We start from the raw sequence: 16,061 nt of genomic DNA, 5'->3' as shown, positions 1-16,061 counted from the left end.
TAAAAACACATAGTTTTACTTACAGTTAGTTTTCCTCCTTTTAGTATCCTTTTAAACATAAGTAATATAAAGTGAAGAATAAGCTTTACAGTCCACTCAAGCTTAAAAAGGTTAACAAAAGTCCACTGTTTTTCAGAATCTTTTTCTTGCAAAACCATATTTCACAAATATGACAAAATGCTTTATAGTTTTTTATTTATTCACTAATTTCAGAGTTGTCGGTCTTCCTCCTGCTCATCCCCATCTCTCAACACCAGATTCAGGTTAAAGTCCAAGGTACTAGTCAACTCCTGTGCTTTTTTCTGTCTCTCGAGCATTTTCCTTTGGAATAATTTAAAAAGTTTCCCTGGCAAAGTCTCCCTTATAAACCTTACCATCAAAGAATGACAAGCAGAGTCCCCTTCTGTTTGCTTACTCACTTTTTGTTGGATAAACTTTATTTCCTCCTTACCCTGTTCTGTGACTTTGATCCTCCAGGAAAAAAAAACATTTTGAAGACAACTGGATACAGTAGCATAAATATCGCACCTGCATCTCGACATTCCCTGATTGCTGGGATAAATTTACCTATCTTCTGCCTGGTGTACAGTGAAAACTCATTTTCTACAAACATATTGTTATCTCCAATTCTTAATACTTTGCCCTTCTGCCACAAGTTTGTCAGGATCAACTCTTTCTGCTGGTACAATAGCATCTTTACTAATACAGGTCTTGGCTGCTTTCTCATGACAGATTTGGAGCACACACTTGATGTGCCCTTTCAATTCACAAATTCTGCTATGGAACAAGTCTAGTTGCTTATTGTGCTTTCATAAAATTAATAGTCTGTTCTTTACAGTTTCTCAGAAACAGCAGAAAATCTCAGGTTTTCTCTGCATGTTCTGTCTTCTAATTCTATTTTTAAACAGTTCTTCTTGAGAAACCTCACATTCATCCAGCTTTTTCTTCATGCCATCCTGATTTTTGCAGTTTTATCACTGAAAGGATAGTTAAAGCTTCTTCCATTTTTAAGCCCTTTATTGTTTGATGTATTCCTTCAATGTTCCATTTATTTTTGTCACCTCTGAGTATACCCGATTTATTTTTTCCTCTAAATTACTGGAAGCCATCTCTTCAACCAAAGTTGAAGTGTGAACTGCTTTTTGCTGAACTGCTGCAGAATCCTTACCATCTTAGTGTTTTCTCATTACCATTTCTGGTTGATTTTCTTTCAGTTTCTTTGCTTCTTTGCTAGCATCCAAGCAATATATTTGCTAGCCAGTTAACTGTAGTTTTCAAAAAAAAAAAAAACTCAAAAGGCACTCCTTTTTCTCAATTTCTGCTTTCATACTGAGAGCTGAAGTTATGCAGTTGAGCAGCATGCAACCATCTTAGAAGTCCTCCACTACTGCATATATTTTAAGAAATACTTCTTTAGACAGTCAAAGTCTGCTGCATAATCTCCTACAACAGATGCATTGATTTGCCTGTTTACATTTTTATATCTGCTCAGTAAAGTTTTGACTTTGATTAAATACTATACAAAGTGTTACCTATACAACATTACCAGAGCAACATTTCAGCAAACTACAATGTGTAATGAAAAGGTTATTACCTCTGGAAAAGATCTGACAATGTTCGGATGTGATGTAATATTTTCAGAGCTTTGTGACTTTTTCTTCTTCTCTTCTGAGGCTTCGGATGTGTGTGATCTGAATAATTTAAGAAGTCCAATAAAAACATGAAAATTTAACATTTTATACACAATCCTTTTAGTGTACACATGCAAAAAATGCAGATGGTGTCACTAAATAACCATACCCTTTTTCACTTAAGCAGCCATGTAAATACCATCTCATATATTACAAGATTCCATATTATAAGCAGAATCTGGCACATTTTGAAGACATGGAAAATTCACACCACATTTTTCATTGTTACACAAATGACTATATGTCAAGCCATTTACAAAATAAACATGCTCCTGATGAAGACAGATTAGCAAAAATCTGTTAATAAATGCACTACAAATGCAAGCACTAATATGAGGGCAAAGACAAAAGAGTAGATGGCCGAGTTGTGCAGAGTTTAATGCTACCACTGTCAGGCAAGTTCTCATAGTCAACTATAAAAAGAAGTTATGTACTCACCATAACGCTCCATCTGTGCTGTCCATTTTCATTCTTCCTCAACCTATGAGCTTAATCTGATCCCTTGGATCCAACTCGGCCTTTACAATAGCTGGAGGTAACCAAAAAACTCTTGAGCTTCTCCTTACCCATAATGCACCATTCCCAAGCACCTCAGATCTTGTTTGCTAATAGAAGTAAAATAAAGTATCAGAAGGATCCAGAGAGACTATATCTGGAGCTCAATACAAGGTAAGTGCCAACCTAAGAACACCTGCTCTTCTAGGAGTTAAAAGGTAGGGGGCTGGTGGGTGGGGAGTTAAGGAAGAATGAAAATGGACAACACAGATGAAACGTTATGGTGAGCACATAACTTCTTTATCTGATGATGTGAATTTTTTATTCGATCCCCAACCTATGGGACAGAGTTCCCAGCTACCTTGGATCCTTCAAGGAAGGATGTTTCTCAACATCATTGAACCAAATGATGCTCCACTCCTGGAGAAGAGATCCAATTTGTAATGGGTAACAAAGGTATGGGGGGGGGGGTAGCCCAAGTTGCTGCTTCACAAATGCCATCCACAGAGGATCTAGAATGGAAGACAGATGAAGTTGCCATTGCTCTAATAGAATGAGCTTGTAAAGGTTTTGGTAAGGCCATGGCCAAATGATCATAAATGAAAGAAATACAACTGGTGAGCCATCTGGACAAGGTTACTTTGGTGACTGGTTTACCCAATTTAACATCTGAGAAAAACAAATAATTGGTCAGACTTTCTGCTATCTTTGGTTCTATGAAGGCAACAATGCAATTGCCTGTAAACATCTAGTAAATGTAACAAGTATTCACCTTTGTTCTCAAATTTTAGAAAAAATACTGGTAAATCGAAGGACTGATGAATATTTGTTTCCGATGCAACTTTTGGTAAAAAGAATAGATTAGTACGGAGAGATACTCTGTCTTTGTGAAAAACGAAATATGCTGATTTGGAAGACAAGGCTTGAACTGAAATTCTTCTTGCAGAAGTTATGGCTACCAAGAAAATAGCCTTCCAAGAAAAGAATTTGAGATTGCACTTAACTGCTGGTTCAAAGTGGGGGGGTGTATAATAGTCTGCAGCACTAAAGTTAGTTCCCAAAGTGGCTTTAAAAGGAGAGTGCCTCTCAAAAAAAGCTTTGCAGTGTTTATGTGAAGCAACTGAATAACCTCAGAAACCAATGTGAAAATTGGACATTGCTGCTAACTGAACTTTGATGATCAAAGAAAATGACCCTTCTTTCAAAGTTGGGCTAAAAAAATCAAGAATATCATGAACAAGAGCAGAGAAGGGATCAATATTATTTTGCAGTGCCCTGTGAATGACTCCTTTCCATTTACTGGAGTATAGATTACATGTAGATTGTTTATGAGAAAACAGAAGTATGTGTCAGACTGGACAGGACAGCATAGGTAGTCTGGCTATTAATGGAATTGGAGAAGCCAGGCAGTCAGCCCGAGACTGGATATATCTGGGTGAATCATGCCCCTTGAGTGAGACAGGAAGTGTGGAGTTGGATGCAGAATCCATGGTTGGTGAAGTAAGTGAAGAGAATTAATGGGAACCAAATCTGTCGACACCAATATGGTGCAATGAGGATTACTTTGTTTTTCAACCTGGTCGCTTTCTGCAGAAATTTCGAGATTAATAGAGTCAGGGAAAAGGTATAAAGGAGACCGCAGGGCCAATTGTGAAAAACAGCATCCCTCTGTGACTTCCCACTCGGGGGGAGCAGAGCAAAGCAGTTGCTGCACTTGTTGTTTAGGGGAGAGGTGAAAAGATCCCAGCAAGGCTGACCCAATTGACAGAATATCCTTTCCTTCACATTCTGATTGAGGGATAATTACTGGGGTAAAAGAAAGCACCTGCTCAATTTGTCTGTTATCACACTGGACTTACCTGGAACAGGCATTGCTATAAGAAAGCGGCTGGATGAGATCTTCCATTGCCACATTCTGAGAGCTTCTCGACACAAGGTGTAGGATCTGATTCCTCCTTGTTTGTTAATCTACCAGACTACTGACATGTTGTCTCTGAATTGCAATCGTTCCTAAGGGAAAAGCACCATGAAAAGCCTGCAACACTAACAGCACTGCCCTCATCTCTAAGAATCAAACTGGAATAAATAAATAAATAAAGTTGATTTGCAAGTTGGCCTCTGTGAGGGACCAAGTGCCTTGGACTGTTCTGCCCAGCAAATGCCTCCCCCCAACTGGAAAGTGTCCATGGTCACTGTGGCCTTGGGCTGGGAGAGATCAAATGGACGACCTTGTAGTATCTGATTTGATTGAATCCATCATTAGAGATCTTTTTTGAAAATATTGGTGATCTTTACTTGAGTCCTCATTGGTTGTTGAAGGATAGACCACTGTGCTGATAAAAGCCATCGCAGAATTCTCATGTGAAATCTGGCCAACATTAGCATTAGCATTATTGCTGCCGCCATGGATCCTACAGTCTAAACAACCAGCCATGCAGGGATCTTGTTGCTGCAGATTATTTTTGTGACTTGTGATCTGATTGTCTCCACGAAGGAGGGAGTGAGGTTATTGTCTCCTTTGTGTTGAGAATTACTCCTATAAAGTCTAAATTTTGAGTGCGTTCTAGATAGAATTTATTGTAGTTTATAGATATCCCTGGACATAAACACGTCTGAAGATTGCTGTCTTTTGCCTTCAATAGTTGATGCCTGGTTGGGGAGGAAATGAGCCAGTTAATCTACATATGGAAACACCCAGAATTCATGCAGTCTCAAGTGAGCTGCTATTACTACCATGCACTTGTTAAACAACTTGGGGGCTGTGGTGAGACCAAAGTACAATACTCTGAACTGATCATGACTGGGTCTCAGCCATAAGCTTAAGTGCCTCCTGGATCATTTGTTCATCTTTATGTGATAATATGCATCCTGAAGGTCTGTCGAGCACATACAGTCATCCTTCTCCAGAAACGGAAGAATGGACTGAACCGTGATCATCCAAAACTTGTTTCGAACTGATTTGTTCAAGTTGCTGACATCCAAGATTGGTCTCCAGTCCCCTGTTTTCTTTGGCAATGCCTGAACTCTCTCTACTCGGAAAAGACAGAAGCCTCCTCTTTGATTTTTTCAGAAGTTTTTGAGAAAGAAGAGCAATTTCTGGATCCTCTCTGGTCTGGTGGAACTTCTTGGGTGACTCATTTTTCTAGCAGTTTTTGCACCTGAATAGCTGCTTGTTTCCTCTGATTGGGTGGAACATTGGGGATTTTTCTGCATTGGGGAGGAGGAAAGTAAAAGGGTATAATATACCTTCAGGACACAATCCTCTGCACTCAGGTATCTGATGTTGTTTCCAGCCAGGCTCTCAGATGCAGGGACAGTCAACCCTGATTGCCTCCAGAGGAGAGCAATAGGGCCTCCTTCCAGGAGGACTGGAAGGGTCTGCCAAAGAAAGTTTCTCTGGACCCTTGGTTTTGTGGGCCTCCTCTGCTGCGAGGGTGGCATCCACCATTGGAATTTCATCCCTCTGGTCCTGGGGGAACCACTTCCATGTGTCTCTTGAAAAGATCTTTGGGATTTTCTGCACATTTTTCCACTGCTTCGCTGATTCCTGGAGAAGGATCTTTGTGTACTGGAGAAATGTATGCCCACTGCAAATAGGGTCTTCCCATCTTTCTCAAACCTGGATTATTTTAGAACCAAATAAGGATGTGCCATCAAACGGAACACTGACAAACATAGACTGGAAAGGCTACGCAAAGTCAGACAAGCGCATCCAGGCATGCCTCCTCATGGCAATGCCCGAACTCCCTGCTCTACTTGTTACTTCCCAGTGGGCTACCTGAAGGAACAGAGGCTCATACTTCCTCAGAAATGGATCCTGAGAGGGTATTTGAAAGCTCTTTAATCAGATCCCACTGTAAACTAGTGAAGTGCGCCAGTTAGCTCAGGGACCATAAAGAGAAGGTCACTAAAGCATAGATACACTTCCCGAACCTATCCATCACCTGAAATTCCTTGTTGGGGGATGGATAGGGGAACTTTCCTCAGCTAGTTCCTTCTTTGTGGCCACCGTCGGAACCATGGCATCCACAGGCGCACCTTTTGTCTAAAGCTGTCTGTCCTCAAGAGCAGTAATAATTTTATTTGGTCTCTGGTAGACTGGCTCAATGGCGTTGGCGGACTTCCATTTGCACCCAGAGATAGACTCAATGAGCTCATCGGTGGGCAGTCTCTCCCAGGAGGAAGATGGGTGGGTACAAAAGCCTCCAGGTACACAGACTCCTCAGATGAAGGATTATTGCACTTCCAATCACCTCTTTGTCTTAGAATTTCCAGAATATTTCCAAAGGAGACATCATCAGGAGGTGCCCTTCAGGACCCTTCGCCCTCATCAAAGTATGTGTCTTCATTGATGGATTCTTCTGGGGAATCCAAATCTTGCACACCTTCTTCTTAGGGCCTCCTCAGTGGGATTCTCTGGTAGTGGTATCAGAAGAAATGGGAATGCCCTGCTGGGAAACCTGGTTTCAGTACTTGCTGTCTCTATGGAGAAAAAGGTTGAGACTCTGTACACAGAGATGACAAGGTTGGGGGCTGAAGATTCGAGGAGGTAGGGGCCATCTGAGCTGCTGAAGCAGACATGGATCTCTCCAAAACCTCTCTCCAAAACCAAGGCTGACCTCCCCTGAGAGGGACACTCCGGATCTAAGAGGGAAAGCCTCTGGATCCTAGTTCCTCCCTGCTCTGAGGATAATCCTCGAGGCAGAAGCTGGAGCCAAGCTAACCAGAGCTGAAGCCCCTACGTGCAGGGTGGCTCCAAAAACTTCAAAGTCGATCCCAACACCTCTTAGCCAACTAGGCAGCTACGGCTCCGAGAGGTCTCTGGCTCAACTGAACCAAAGATCTCAGAGCAAACGTCGGATCCGATGACAGAGCTGTCTTAGGATCAGAAGCAGACAGAGCCGGGTGACTCCGAGCCAAAAAAGTACAGTTGTGTACACTTACCATAAATGTAGATGTTCGAGTATATTCACTGTTGCAGTCATCACATTTGGGTTATCTGCCTGCAGGTGGCCCTCAGTCGTCCTGAATACCAGAGTCTTCGGATTTCTGCATCGGATGCTGTGGCTTCTTCCATGACGTCAGGTCGTTAGGGGTATAAAAATGCAGCAGACACCATTACATCAGTTTTTCTTTCCCCAGATATCAGGTGCCCCCATGACAGGAAGCAATTATATGGTATGGAACACTGCCAACAAAAAGCAAATACACATGATATAATATATGCCAAACAAGAAGGAAAGGTAAAAGTCAAGAGAAGTCAGAGGGCTGGAGGGAGGGTAAACCAGGACTGCAACCGTGAATACATTCGAACATCTACATTTACGGTAAGTGTACACAGCTGTACTATGTTCTTCGTGTTTCACTGTTGCAGTCATTACATTTGGGTTGATTCCCAAAGCTAAGGAAGGGTGGAGGTAGTTAAAGAGCATTAGGGCTAGCAATAAGGCCCTGTAAGACTGTTGTGGCAAATTCAACTCTGGATTTAGAAAAGATAGGCAGGTGGTAATGCTTGGTGAAAGTATGTACAGAGCTCCAGGTTGCAGCTTCCGGGATATCCCTGGTAGGGACTCTTCTGAGAAATGCAGTAGAGGTAGATGCAGCCCTGGTGGAATGTGTTCTCATCTCCTGTGGTGTAGGCTTTCCATGGTGCTTGTAGCAGAAATGGATGCAATGTGCTATCCATTTGGAAATGGTTTGCTTTGAAATGGCCTTCTCCTCTGCCCCTGCAGCAAAGCTAACTAGCAGCTGGTCAGATTTTCTGAGAGGCTTAGTCCTGTCCAAATAGAATCTAAGCTGTCTGTGCACGTCCAGAAAATGCAGTATTCTTTCCCCTTTATTCTGAGGATTTGGGAAAAAAGTAGGCAAATGAATGGAGTGGTTTAGAGCCACACTAGACACCACCTTGGGCATAAAGAATGGATTAGTCCTGAGGGAAACCCTGTCTGCATGGAAGATAATGAAGGGTTCCACTGCCATGAGGGCCTGCAGTTCAGAAACTCTTCTTGCTGAAGTGATGACTAGAAGTAAAGCTGTTTTCCAAGAAAGGAATTTCAACTCTGCTGTAGCAGCTGGTTCAAAGGGGGGAAGAGTGAGTTTTTCCAATACAAAGTTAAGGTCCCAGGCTGGAGTGGGAGCTCTCCTGGGGGGGGGGTCTTAAACTTTTGGCCCCTCTAAGGAATTGTTTTAAGAGGGGCTGAGGAAAGAGGGGTGGCTCAGTATTATAATGTGCTGATATGGCCGAGGCATGAATCTTAATTGAAGAGAAGGATAGGCCCTTGTGGAGCATTTCAGTTAAATAATCTAGAATATGAGGTAAGATGGCCACTGTTGTGCCTATTCCCTGAGCCTGGCTCCGGGAACATTATCGTTTTCACTTTTCTGAATAGGATTTTCTAGTACTAGGCCTCCTTGCCTCAAGAATGACATCCAGCACCTGTTTACTGAGGGTTGCTAGAGGAGAGCTCAGGGAATTAGACAGGCTGCAAGATTCAGGGTTTGAAGCTAAGGGTGCAGAAGCTGGCCCGCCTGCTGGGACAGCAGGGAAGGGGTCTTAGGCAGGTTCCATAGTTGAAGCACTGTCAGACTGCGCAAAAGAGGGTACCAGTACCGGCGTGGCCAGTCTGGTGCTATCAGTATTGTCCTTGGCTTGTCCTGTTTGATCTTTAGCAGAACCTTCAAGAGGAGAGGCACATGGGGAAAGGCATAAACTGAGAGGCTTTCCCAGGTAAAGGACGGGACATCCACTTTCCAAGCTTGAGTGTGGGGAGTTCTGCTGCAGAATTAGTTCAATTGGTAGTTCTGAGGCGAGGCAAACCGGTCTACCTCTGGTGTCCCCCATATGTTCCTCAAGAGCTTGAATATTTTGGGTGCCAGTTTCCATTCATTTGGGACCAAGAGATTTCTGCTTAATTCGTCTGCCAGTGAATTTAGTTTGCCTGGCAGGAATTGAGCTTGTAGGTTCACTTGATAGCTCAAAGCTGTGTTCCACAGAGCCATAGCTAGTCTGCAGAGTGGGTAAGAATGGGTTCCCCCCTGCTTGTTTATGTACCACATAACTGTGGTGTTGTCCGTCTTTACCAATAGTTGCCCTGGAAGACTAAGGTCTTTGAAGGCTGTCAGAGCATTCTGTACAGCTAACATTTTTTTTGGTTGATATGCAGGTGCATCTGTTTTGTTCCATTTGCCCTGAATGCACTGCCCTGCCATGTGAGCCACCCCCATGCAAAGTCTGATGCGTCTGTTAGGGTTTGGGATGCAGGGGGTAGAGTGAAAGGTATCCCCTTGTTGTGGTAGCAGGCCTCTGCCCATCAAAGGAACTCTGCCCTTAGACAAGGAATGAAGGGAATAATTTCCAGGTCCTGAAAATGTTGACACCATAGACTTTTTAGATACCATTGAAGTTTCCTCATATGCAGTCTTGCATATGGAATTAACAGAATGCAAGAGGTCATAAACTCCAGGGCTTGCAAGATTTTCCTTGCAGATAGCTAGGTTTTTGTGGCCAGTAATTTGAAGTAGGTTGTCAAACTTGTTTCTCTGGAGTGAGGAATGCCATCTGGGAAGTTGTGTTCAAGCTTGCTCCCAGGAATGCAATCTGTTGGCAAGGTAGTAGGTGTGACTTCTTCTCGTTGACCGTGTACCCCAGTGAAGTTAGAAGTCACTTTACAAATGCCAGGTGTTGTAATAGTAAGTCCTGACTCTCTGCCTGGATCAGGCAATTGCCCAAGTATGGGTAAATCTGAATATTTCTCTGCCTGCAAAATGCAATGGCTGGAGCTAGGCACTTTGTGAATACCCTGGGCACAGTAGATAAGCCAAAGGGAAGTGCAAAGAACTGATAGTACATGGAGCCTGCCCTGAAGCATAGGTATTTTCTGCATGATTTCCTTATTGGGATGTACAGGTAAGTTTCTTTTAGGTCTACGTTTTCCAGCCAGGTGTCCTTGGCTAGCATAGGAAGAAGTTGTTGAAGATTTAGCATTTTGAATTTTGGAACCACCAGAAAGGTGTTGAGAATAGACAGGTCCAGGACAGGACACCAGGAGTTTTCCTTTCTGGGAGCCAGGAACAGTCATGAGTAAAAACTTTGTCCCCTTTGTTCTGCTGGGACAGGTTGAATAGCCCTGATACTGACGAGAGAGAATACTTGTTTTTGGGCCTTTGCCCACTGGTTTGGGGGAAGGTCTGGCCATCCACTTGGGGTTGGGAGAGAGTGGAAGTGGAATCTGTATCCTAGGGAAAATATGTTTAAAACCCATTTGTCCTGGGTAATGAGTTCACAGTTTTTAGCATGCAGGGTGAGCTTTCCTCCTAAGGGAGCAAGTAGTTCAGCAAGGCTTGGAAGAGTTAAAAATAAGTCATTGTGCCATTTTCCATAGGGGGGTGGCTTACTACTCCCTGGTTTGGAAGTGGAAGCCCCCCCCCCCCCAACACTGTTTAGATCTGTGCATAGCCTGAGACTGAAATCTTGGTTGTCTTCTGCTCCTGGGTTTGGACTGAGAAGGCTTGGAAGGTACTGGAAAGGACCAGTTCTTTGAAGGCCAATGCCTACTGAATCTATGTGGCTGTACTTGTAAGAAATCTTTTACAGTTTGCATAGATTTAGCTTTTTCTTCTATCCTTTTGAGGACTTCTGCTTTGTTGCCAAAAAGGCGCTCTTGGTTTAAGGGTGCATCCAGTAATGTAGCTTTAACATGATCTGGCAAGTTTTGTTCCTTAAGCCAAGCATGCCTTCTAAGTACAGACACAGTGACAGCATCCCTGCAGGATGCTTCTAAAGCATCAAAACCACATTGCAAAGTATGTTTACCAACTTGATCAGCAGAATGCATTAACTCTTGTAAATCTTTGTGTTCAGCACAGTCAGGAATCAACATCATTTTCTGCTTAGGTAATGCCACAACATGCTGATGATACTTTAACATATGAAACTGACAATTTAAAGTCCTAATGGCCAAAGTAGCAGAAGTGTATACCTTATTACCTCGTCTGTCTAAAGCTCTAGAGTCCCTATCAGAAGGGGTAGGACTTTTGGCAGTAGTAGCCTTAATGCCTTCTGGTCCTTGGGAAATGGTCTCTGGATCCGCAGTAGGATTCTTGAAGAGGAATTTGTGAGAGCTAGGTACTCTGTAGTATCTGTCAGGTTTCCTGGGATCTGGAGGCAAAGTGTCTGGAGTAAGGCTGGATTTCAAGAAAACATCATCTACAATCTCCAGAACAGGAGGGATAGCTAGTGGCCTGTGCTGAGGCAGGTTTAAAAATTCCCTAAGTCTCTTTTTGGACTGAGGAATAGTCCTGGCTTTCCCAGCGGAAATGCTCCCTAAGGGTATGCAAGGTTTCACCAAAAAAAAAAAAAATCTTCTGGAGGGGAAGCAGAGGGAATGGAATCCTCGGCATCAGAATCCTCATACGTAGATAAGGGTAAATCCTGGTAATCTGAAGGAACAGAGATATCAGATTCCTGGTCAAAAGAATCAGAGAGAAAATCAGTTCTAGGTCTCTTAGAGGGCGAAGGCTGGCTTCCCCTAATAAAAGTAATAAGGTCTTCAGCCATTCTAATCATTTGTTTTTGAGGCATATGGGCCTGAGAATGCGTTTTGGTTGTCGGTTTTCTAGGTGTAGTGCGAGCTTTAGGCCTGAGGAATTCGGTATTCTTAGCTTGAAACGAAGTCGTCGGTTTAATATGAAAATCGGTAGGCCTGAATATACCCTCAGAAGCTGTTGTCTGCACAGCAGCTCCGGACCCATCCAAGGTAGAGACATCCGCAGGTTCCATAGTCGAAGAAGCATCTTGCGGCATACCGAACTCCGAATGGATCTCAGTAGAGGCCTGCGAATCAGTAGTAGCGGGTATCAGGAGCTGCAAAAGCACCTCACTGAGTACTGGCGGACTGGCATCTAGCTTAATGAAAGTGTCATCGGCAGTTTTGGAACTATGCGGTCTGTGTGTGTCTTTATCCTTAACGTTTTTTTCGAAAGATCGGTAGTCGGATGGCTTAACGAAGCTACTTCAGAGTACAGAGATCGAGAACGAAAGTATTTAGCTACAAAAATAGCCCGACGAATAGTTCGGGCATTGAACAAGGCACAAAACTGACAGCGAGGGACGTCGTGGTCTGGGCCTAAACAGGTGATGCAATAAAAATGAAAATCTCTATGAGGTATTTGCTTTCCACTGGCAAGACAATTGTTAATTTTTCTGACATCGGTTAAAGCAAGAAAAAAGGATCCCCAACGGGGTACTTACCTTTTTGAAGACTTCAGGTCTGAAACTCGAAAAAGAAAATTTCAGGAGTCGGCTGACCGGCACTTGCGAACTGCTTCTGCTTCAGGCACCACACGGCAAGAAAGACTGATTTAATGGCATCGGCTGCATGTTTTATACCCTTGACGACTTGACGTCATGGAAGAAGCGACAGCATCTGACGCAGAAATCCGAAGACTCTGGTATTCAGGCCAGCTGATGGCTACACCTGCAGGCAGATAACCCAAATGTGATGACTGCAACAGCGAAACACGAAGAACATCTCTGAAGCTTCAAAAGAAGTCAGAGGAGAATATAAAAGAGGGTAGTCGATGTATGGAACTCTTGGCCCGAAAGGGTAGGAGCTGAGGAAACCCCTGGCATACTCTGAGCCCAGAGAATTTTTGTCAACAGTCTCTCCACTTCCTCTTCAAACTTCTAGAAGAACAGGTAGACATCGGAGAAGGTGACTTTGGTCTTTCCAGAAAGGGAGAAGGCACTCTTAATGGAACCGGGTTAAGTGATGGTGAGTATTGGGTCCTTGGTAAAGCAGGTAGGCTTGAAGTCAAATCAATTGCTGTCTGATCCGGTGAAGGTTTAGACTTGTCCAAAGTGAGACCCAAAGAACTGGATGGATTCATATGTTTCCTAGTCCTGATTTATGGATCCAAAATCTTGGGTTTTTTAACTGACTGATCCGACAGAGAAGTCAGAACCGAAAGAACCCTCCTCTTTGATTTTTCGGAAGTTTTTGAGGAAGAAGAGGCAGGACTAGATGATGTTGATTTGCTCTTTTTTTGCTTATCGGAGGGGGAAGCTCCAGATAATGCCTCACTGAATGCTGACAGAAGTAGACCATTAAGAATCAATTTATTTTTGAGTTCAACCAGAGCTCTATGGTTGAATGTGTAGCATATCGAGCAATCTTCCAAGAGATGGTGGGGTCCCAAACAATATACAAGCAATGTAATTTAATCAGAGTAAGAATTTTTCTACCACACTTTCCACACTTTTTGAAGCCAGACGGCTCTTATTCTTTTTCTGCCATACTGAGGAGCAGACAACAAGTTAAGCGGAAAGACTAAGAATAGAAATGTTTTTTTTTTTTTTGTAGTTAAAAAGAGAAAAAGAAGAATAAAGGGGGTGGGAAATACCAACAATGGTAATAGGGGAATACACTAAGTGTAAACTGATGGAATACTAATGATAGTATTCAGAGGTACTTTCGTATGAAAAAGAAAAAAGAAATATCAGCAAGAAACTAGTCGCTAGGTAAGGGATATAAGCTAAAGCTAGAAAGAAACAGAGAAACAAACTATTTAGAAGCAAAAAAAAGTTTTAAATTTAGTTAAATACACATCTGCTCAAGAGCAACTGGTCATCACATCTAATGCAAATAGCGGCAAACAAGATCTGGGATACTTAGGAAGGGTGCATTATGGGTAAGGGAGAAGCTTGAGAGGGTTTTTTTGGTTACCAAGAGCTATTGTTACAGCCAAGTTGGATCCGAGGGATCAGATCCAAACTCATATGTTGAGGATAGAATGAAAATTGACAACATCAGATATACTAATTTCTGATAAAGAATGAGATGCTAACTAATGTTAAGGAAAATAGTTGACAAAAATATATAATAAATCCATTCTTGCTATATTAGCTGAGCCACAAGAGAACTTCTGTTAACAGATACCTACATCTAGGATCACCCTTTCCACCGATTACTTTTTGACAGATTTTTCTGGAAGATTCCATGCTTAGGAGTATATGCACTCAGTGCAATCTCACTTTGTGGCATAAAATGGCTAAAGCACACCTAAATCCAGAACCTGACATTTTCACTCCCAGGAACTAGAAAACACTATATTGCAACTCAAGAAATAATACAGATCTGAAATTTACAGTGCTAAAACATAATATGCATTCCTCTGTTAGAGGGAACTCCAAGAGTGGAGACTGAATGAAATGGAAGTTCTAATGCAAAAGGATGGCAGGAAGCTAATCCAAATGTAAAAAGGATGGCCCTCCCACAGATGTGTCAGGAGCTTACTGTAGTTGCAAATGACAAAGTTCATTCACTGCTGCAGCTCTCAACTTTTTTCTGGAATTTATCCTAGCATTAGGTTAACACAGAAGTCAGGCTCAACTTCCAGAGTATCACCTTCCCCAGCTGGCTTCTGATGACTCCCTCTCCTTCAAGTGGAACAATGCCAATGGTGTAAGGGGACAATGACAATAGCATCTTCAGATCATTCTTGGCAGAGCATAAGTGGATCAAACAAGAGGTACGCCACTCCTGACATTCATGTTCACCTCCGAGGACCCCCATCTCCCTCTCTAAGGTGTTGATGAAAATCAATGAAAGAGAGGGCCTTGTACTGAGATGAGGAGGAAAGTGGAGGACATGGAAAGGAAGACGACCCATCCCAATCCAAGAGTGTCCAAGATGAAGAAGGATGGAAAGCAGGATATTTATGGATTGCAAAAGTGAATATGCTCTGCCGTCTATAATTGCAACAACATTGTAATACAAATGTGTTATGTTCATCGTACTGTACTATTTAATGTTTCAGTACTCATCTGTGAAATTACTCTCAAAGCATTTAAGTGATGACTAGCCCAAGTAAGATCCATAGGTAAGCACACTTTTCAGGATGACAGAAGCAATCTTTGCTCTGGCCATGGATGCACTTCCCAAATTATAATGCTCTAAAAAGGCATGGAGTTTGGATCAAGCAGCTACTTCCAAAATGGATTAGATATTACTCTCCCTGAGGAAAGCTGTGGTGGCAGCTGTGGCTCTAGGAGAATGCGCTTTCACATGCCCTGGTACAGGCTTTGTGCAAGCTATTTTGATAAAAGTCTGCTTGTTGACTGGCCTCCCTTCCCTACCATTACAGAAAGACACAAAAACAAGTTTCTTTCATTTTTATAATGTTGTGCTAGTAAAAGTCTCAGCTATTTCTGCACATCCAAAGAGTGCAGTGTTTTCTTTTCCTTCCCCATTCCTTGGTTTATGAGACTTATGAAAAAAACAAAGGGAAGCAGATAACATGGATCAGAAAGGCATCTGAAACAACCTTAGACCAAAAGAAGGGACTAGTATAAAAGCATAACCTAATCTTTTTGGAAGATAAGGAAAGGCTCCTTAAACATAAGGACCTGTAATTCTGAAATTCTCTTGGCAGAAGTCATAGGCACTAAAAATAAATTCCAGCAAAAGCACTTGGGAGGAAATAAAGCAGCTGTTTCCAATGTTAAATTTTGTCTAGCACATAACTGACATCCCATGGTGGACTGATTACCCTTCTAGGTGGTTTAAGATGCAATATCCCCTTTAGAAACTATTTTACAGGTAGTTGAGAATAAAGAGGATCCAGAGTAAGACATGCTGAAAAAAGCAGAAGCATGGACCTTTAAAAATCATAAGCTAGGTCAGTTTTAAGTCTCTAATAGGTAATCCAGGACCATTAACACCATAGCTCTGCTTTGGCCCTGGCCCCTTGGAAAGGTGCACCAAAGGGGAGAATCACTTCTAGTTTGCTAAGTATGGTTAGCATGTCCTCTGCAAACATGTGCCTAGCTCAGAGGAGGGGCTACATCATCCAAGCTGTCAGCCTTAGTGTGGTTAA

At 42.6% G+C, this 16,061-nt stretch overlaps 1 protein-coding gene across 1 annotated transcript in view; it reads right to left on the bottom strand.

The window, feature by feature from the left end:
• The window catches only part of LOC122816213, a 1,390,304-nt gene that overhangs the window by 822,079 nt on the left and 552,164 nt on the right, over positions 1-16,061 (bottom strand). Inside the window, exon 6 of the mRNA XM_044088959.1 lies at positions 1,595-1,691. Coding sequence (XP_043944894.1) covers positions 1,595-1,691 — 97 coding nt within the window. The remainder of the gene's footprint in view (positions 1-1,594; positions 1,692-16,061) is intronic.

Source organism: Protopterus annectens, chromosome 12.part0 (genome assembly GCF_019279795.1).
Source record: "Protopterus annectens isolate FY-2018-M chromosome 12.part0, PAN1.0, whole genome shotgun sequence".
NCBI classification, from domain to species: Eukaryota; Metazoa; Chordata; order Ceratodontiformes; family Protopteridae; genus Protopterus; species Protopterus annectens.
The sequence above is the reverse complement of the archived record's forward strand: the minus strand, read 5'-3'. Positions and strand labels throughout refer to the sequence as shown.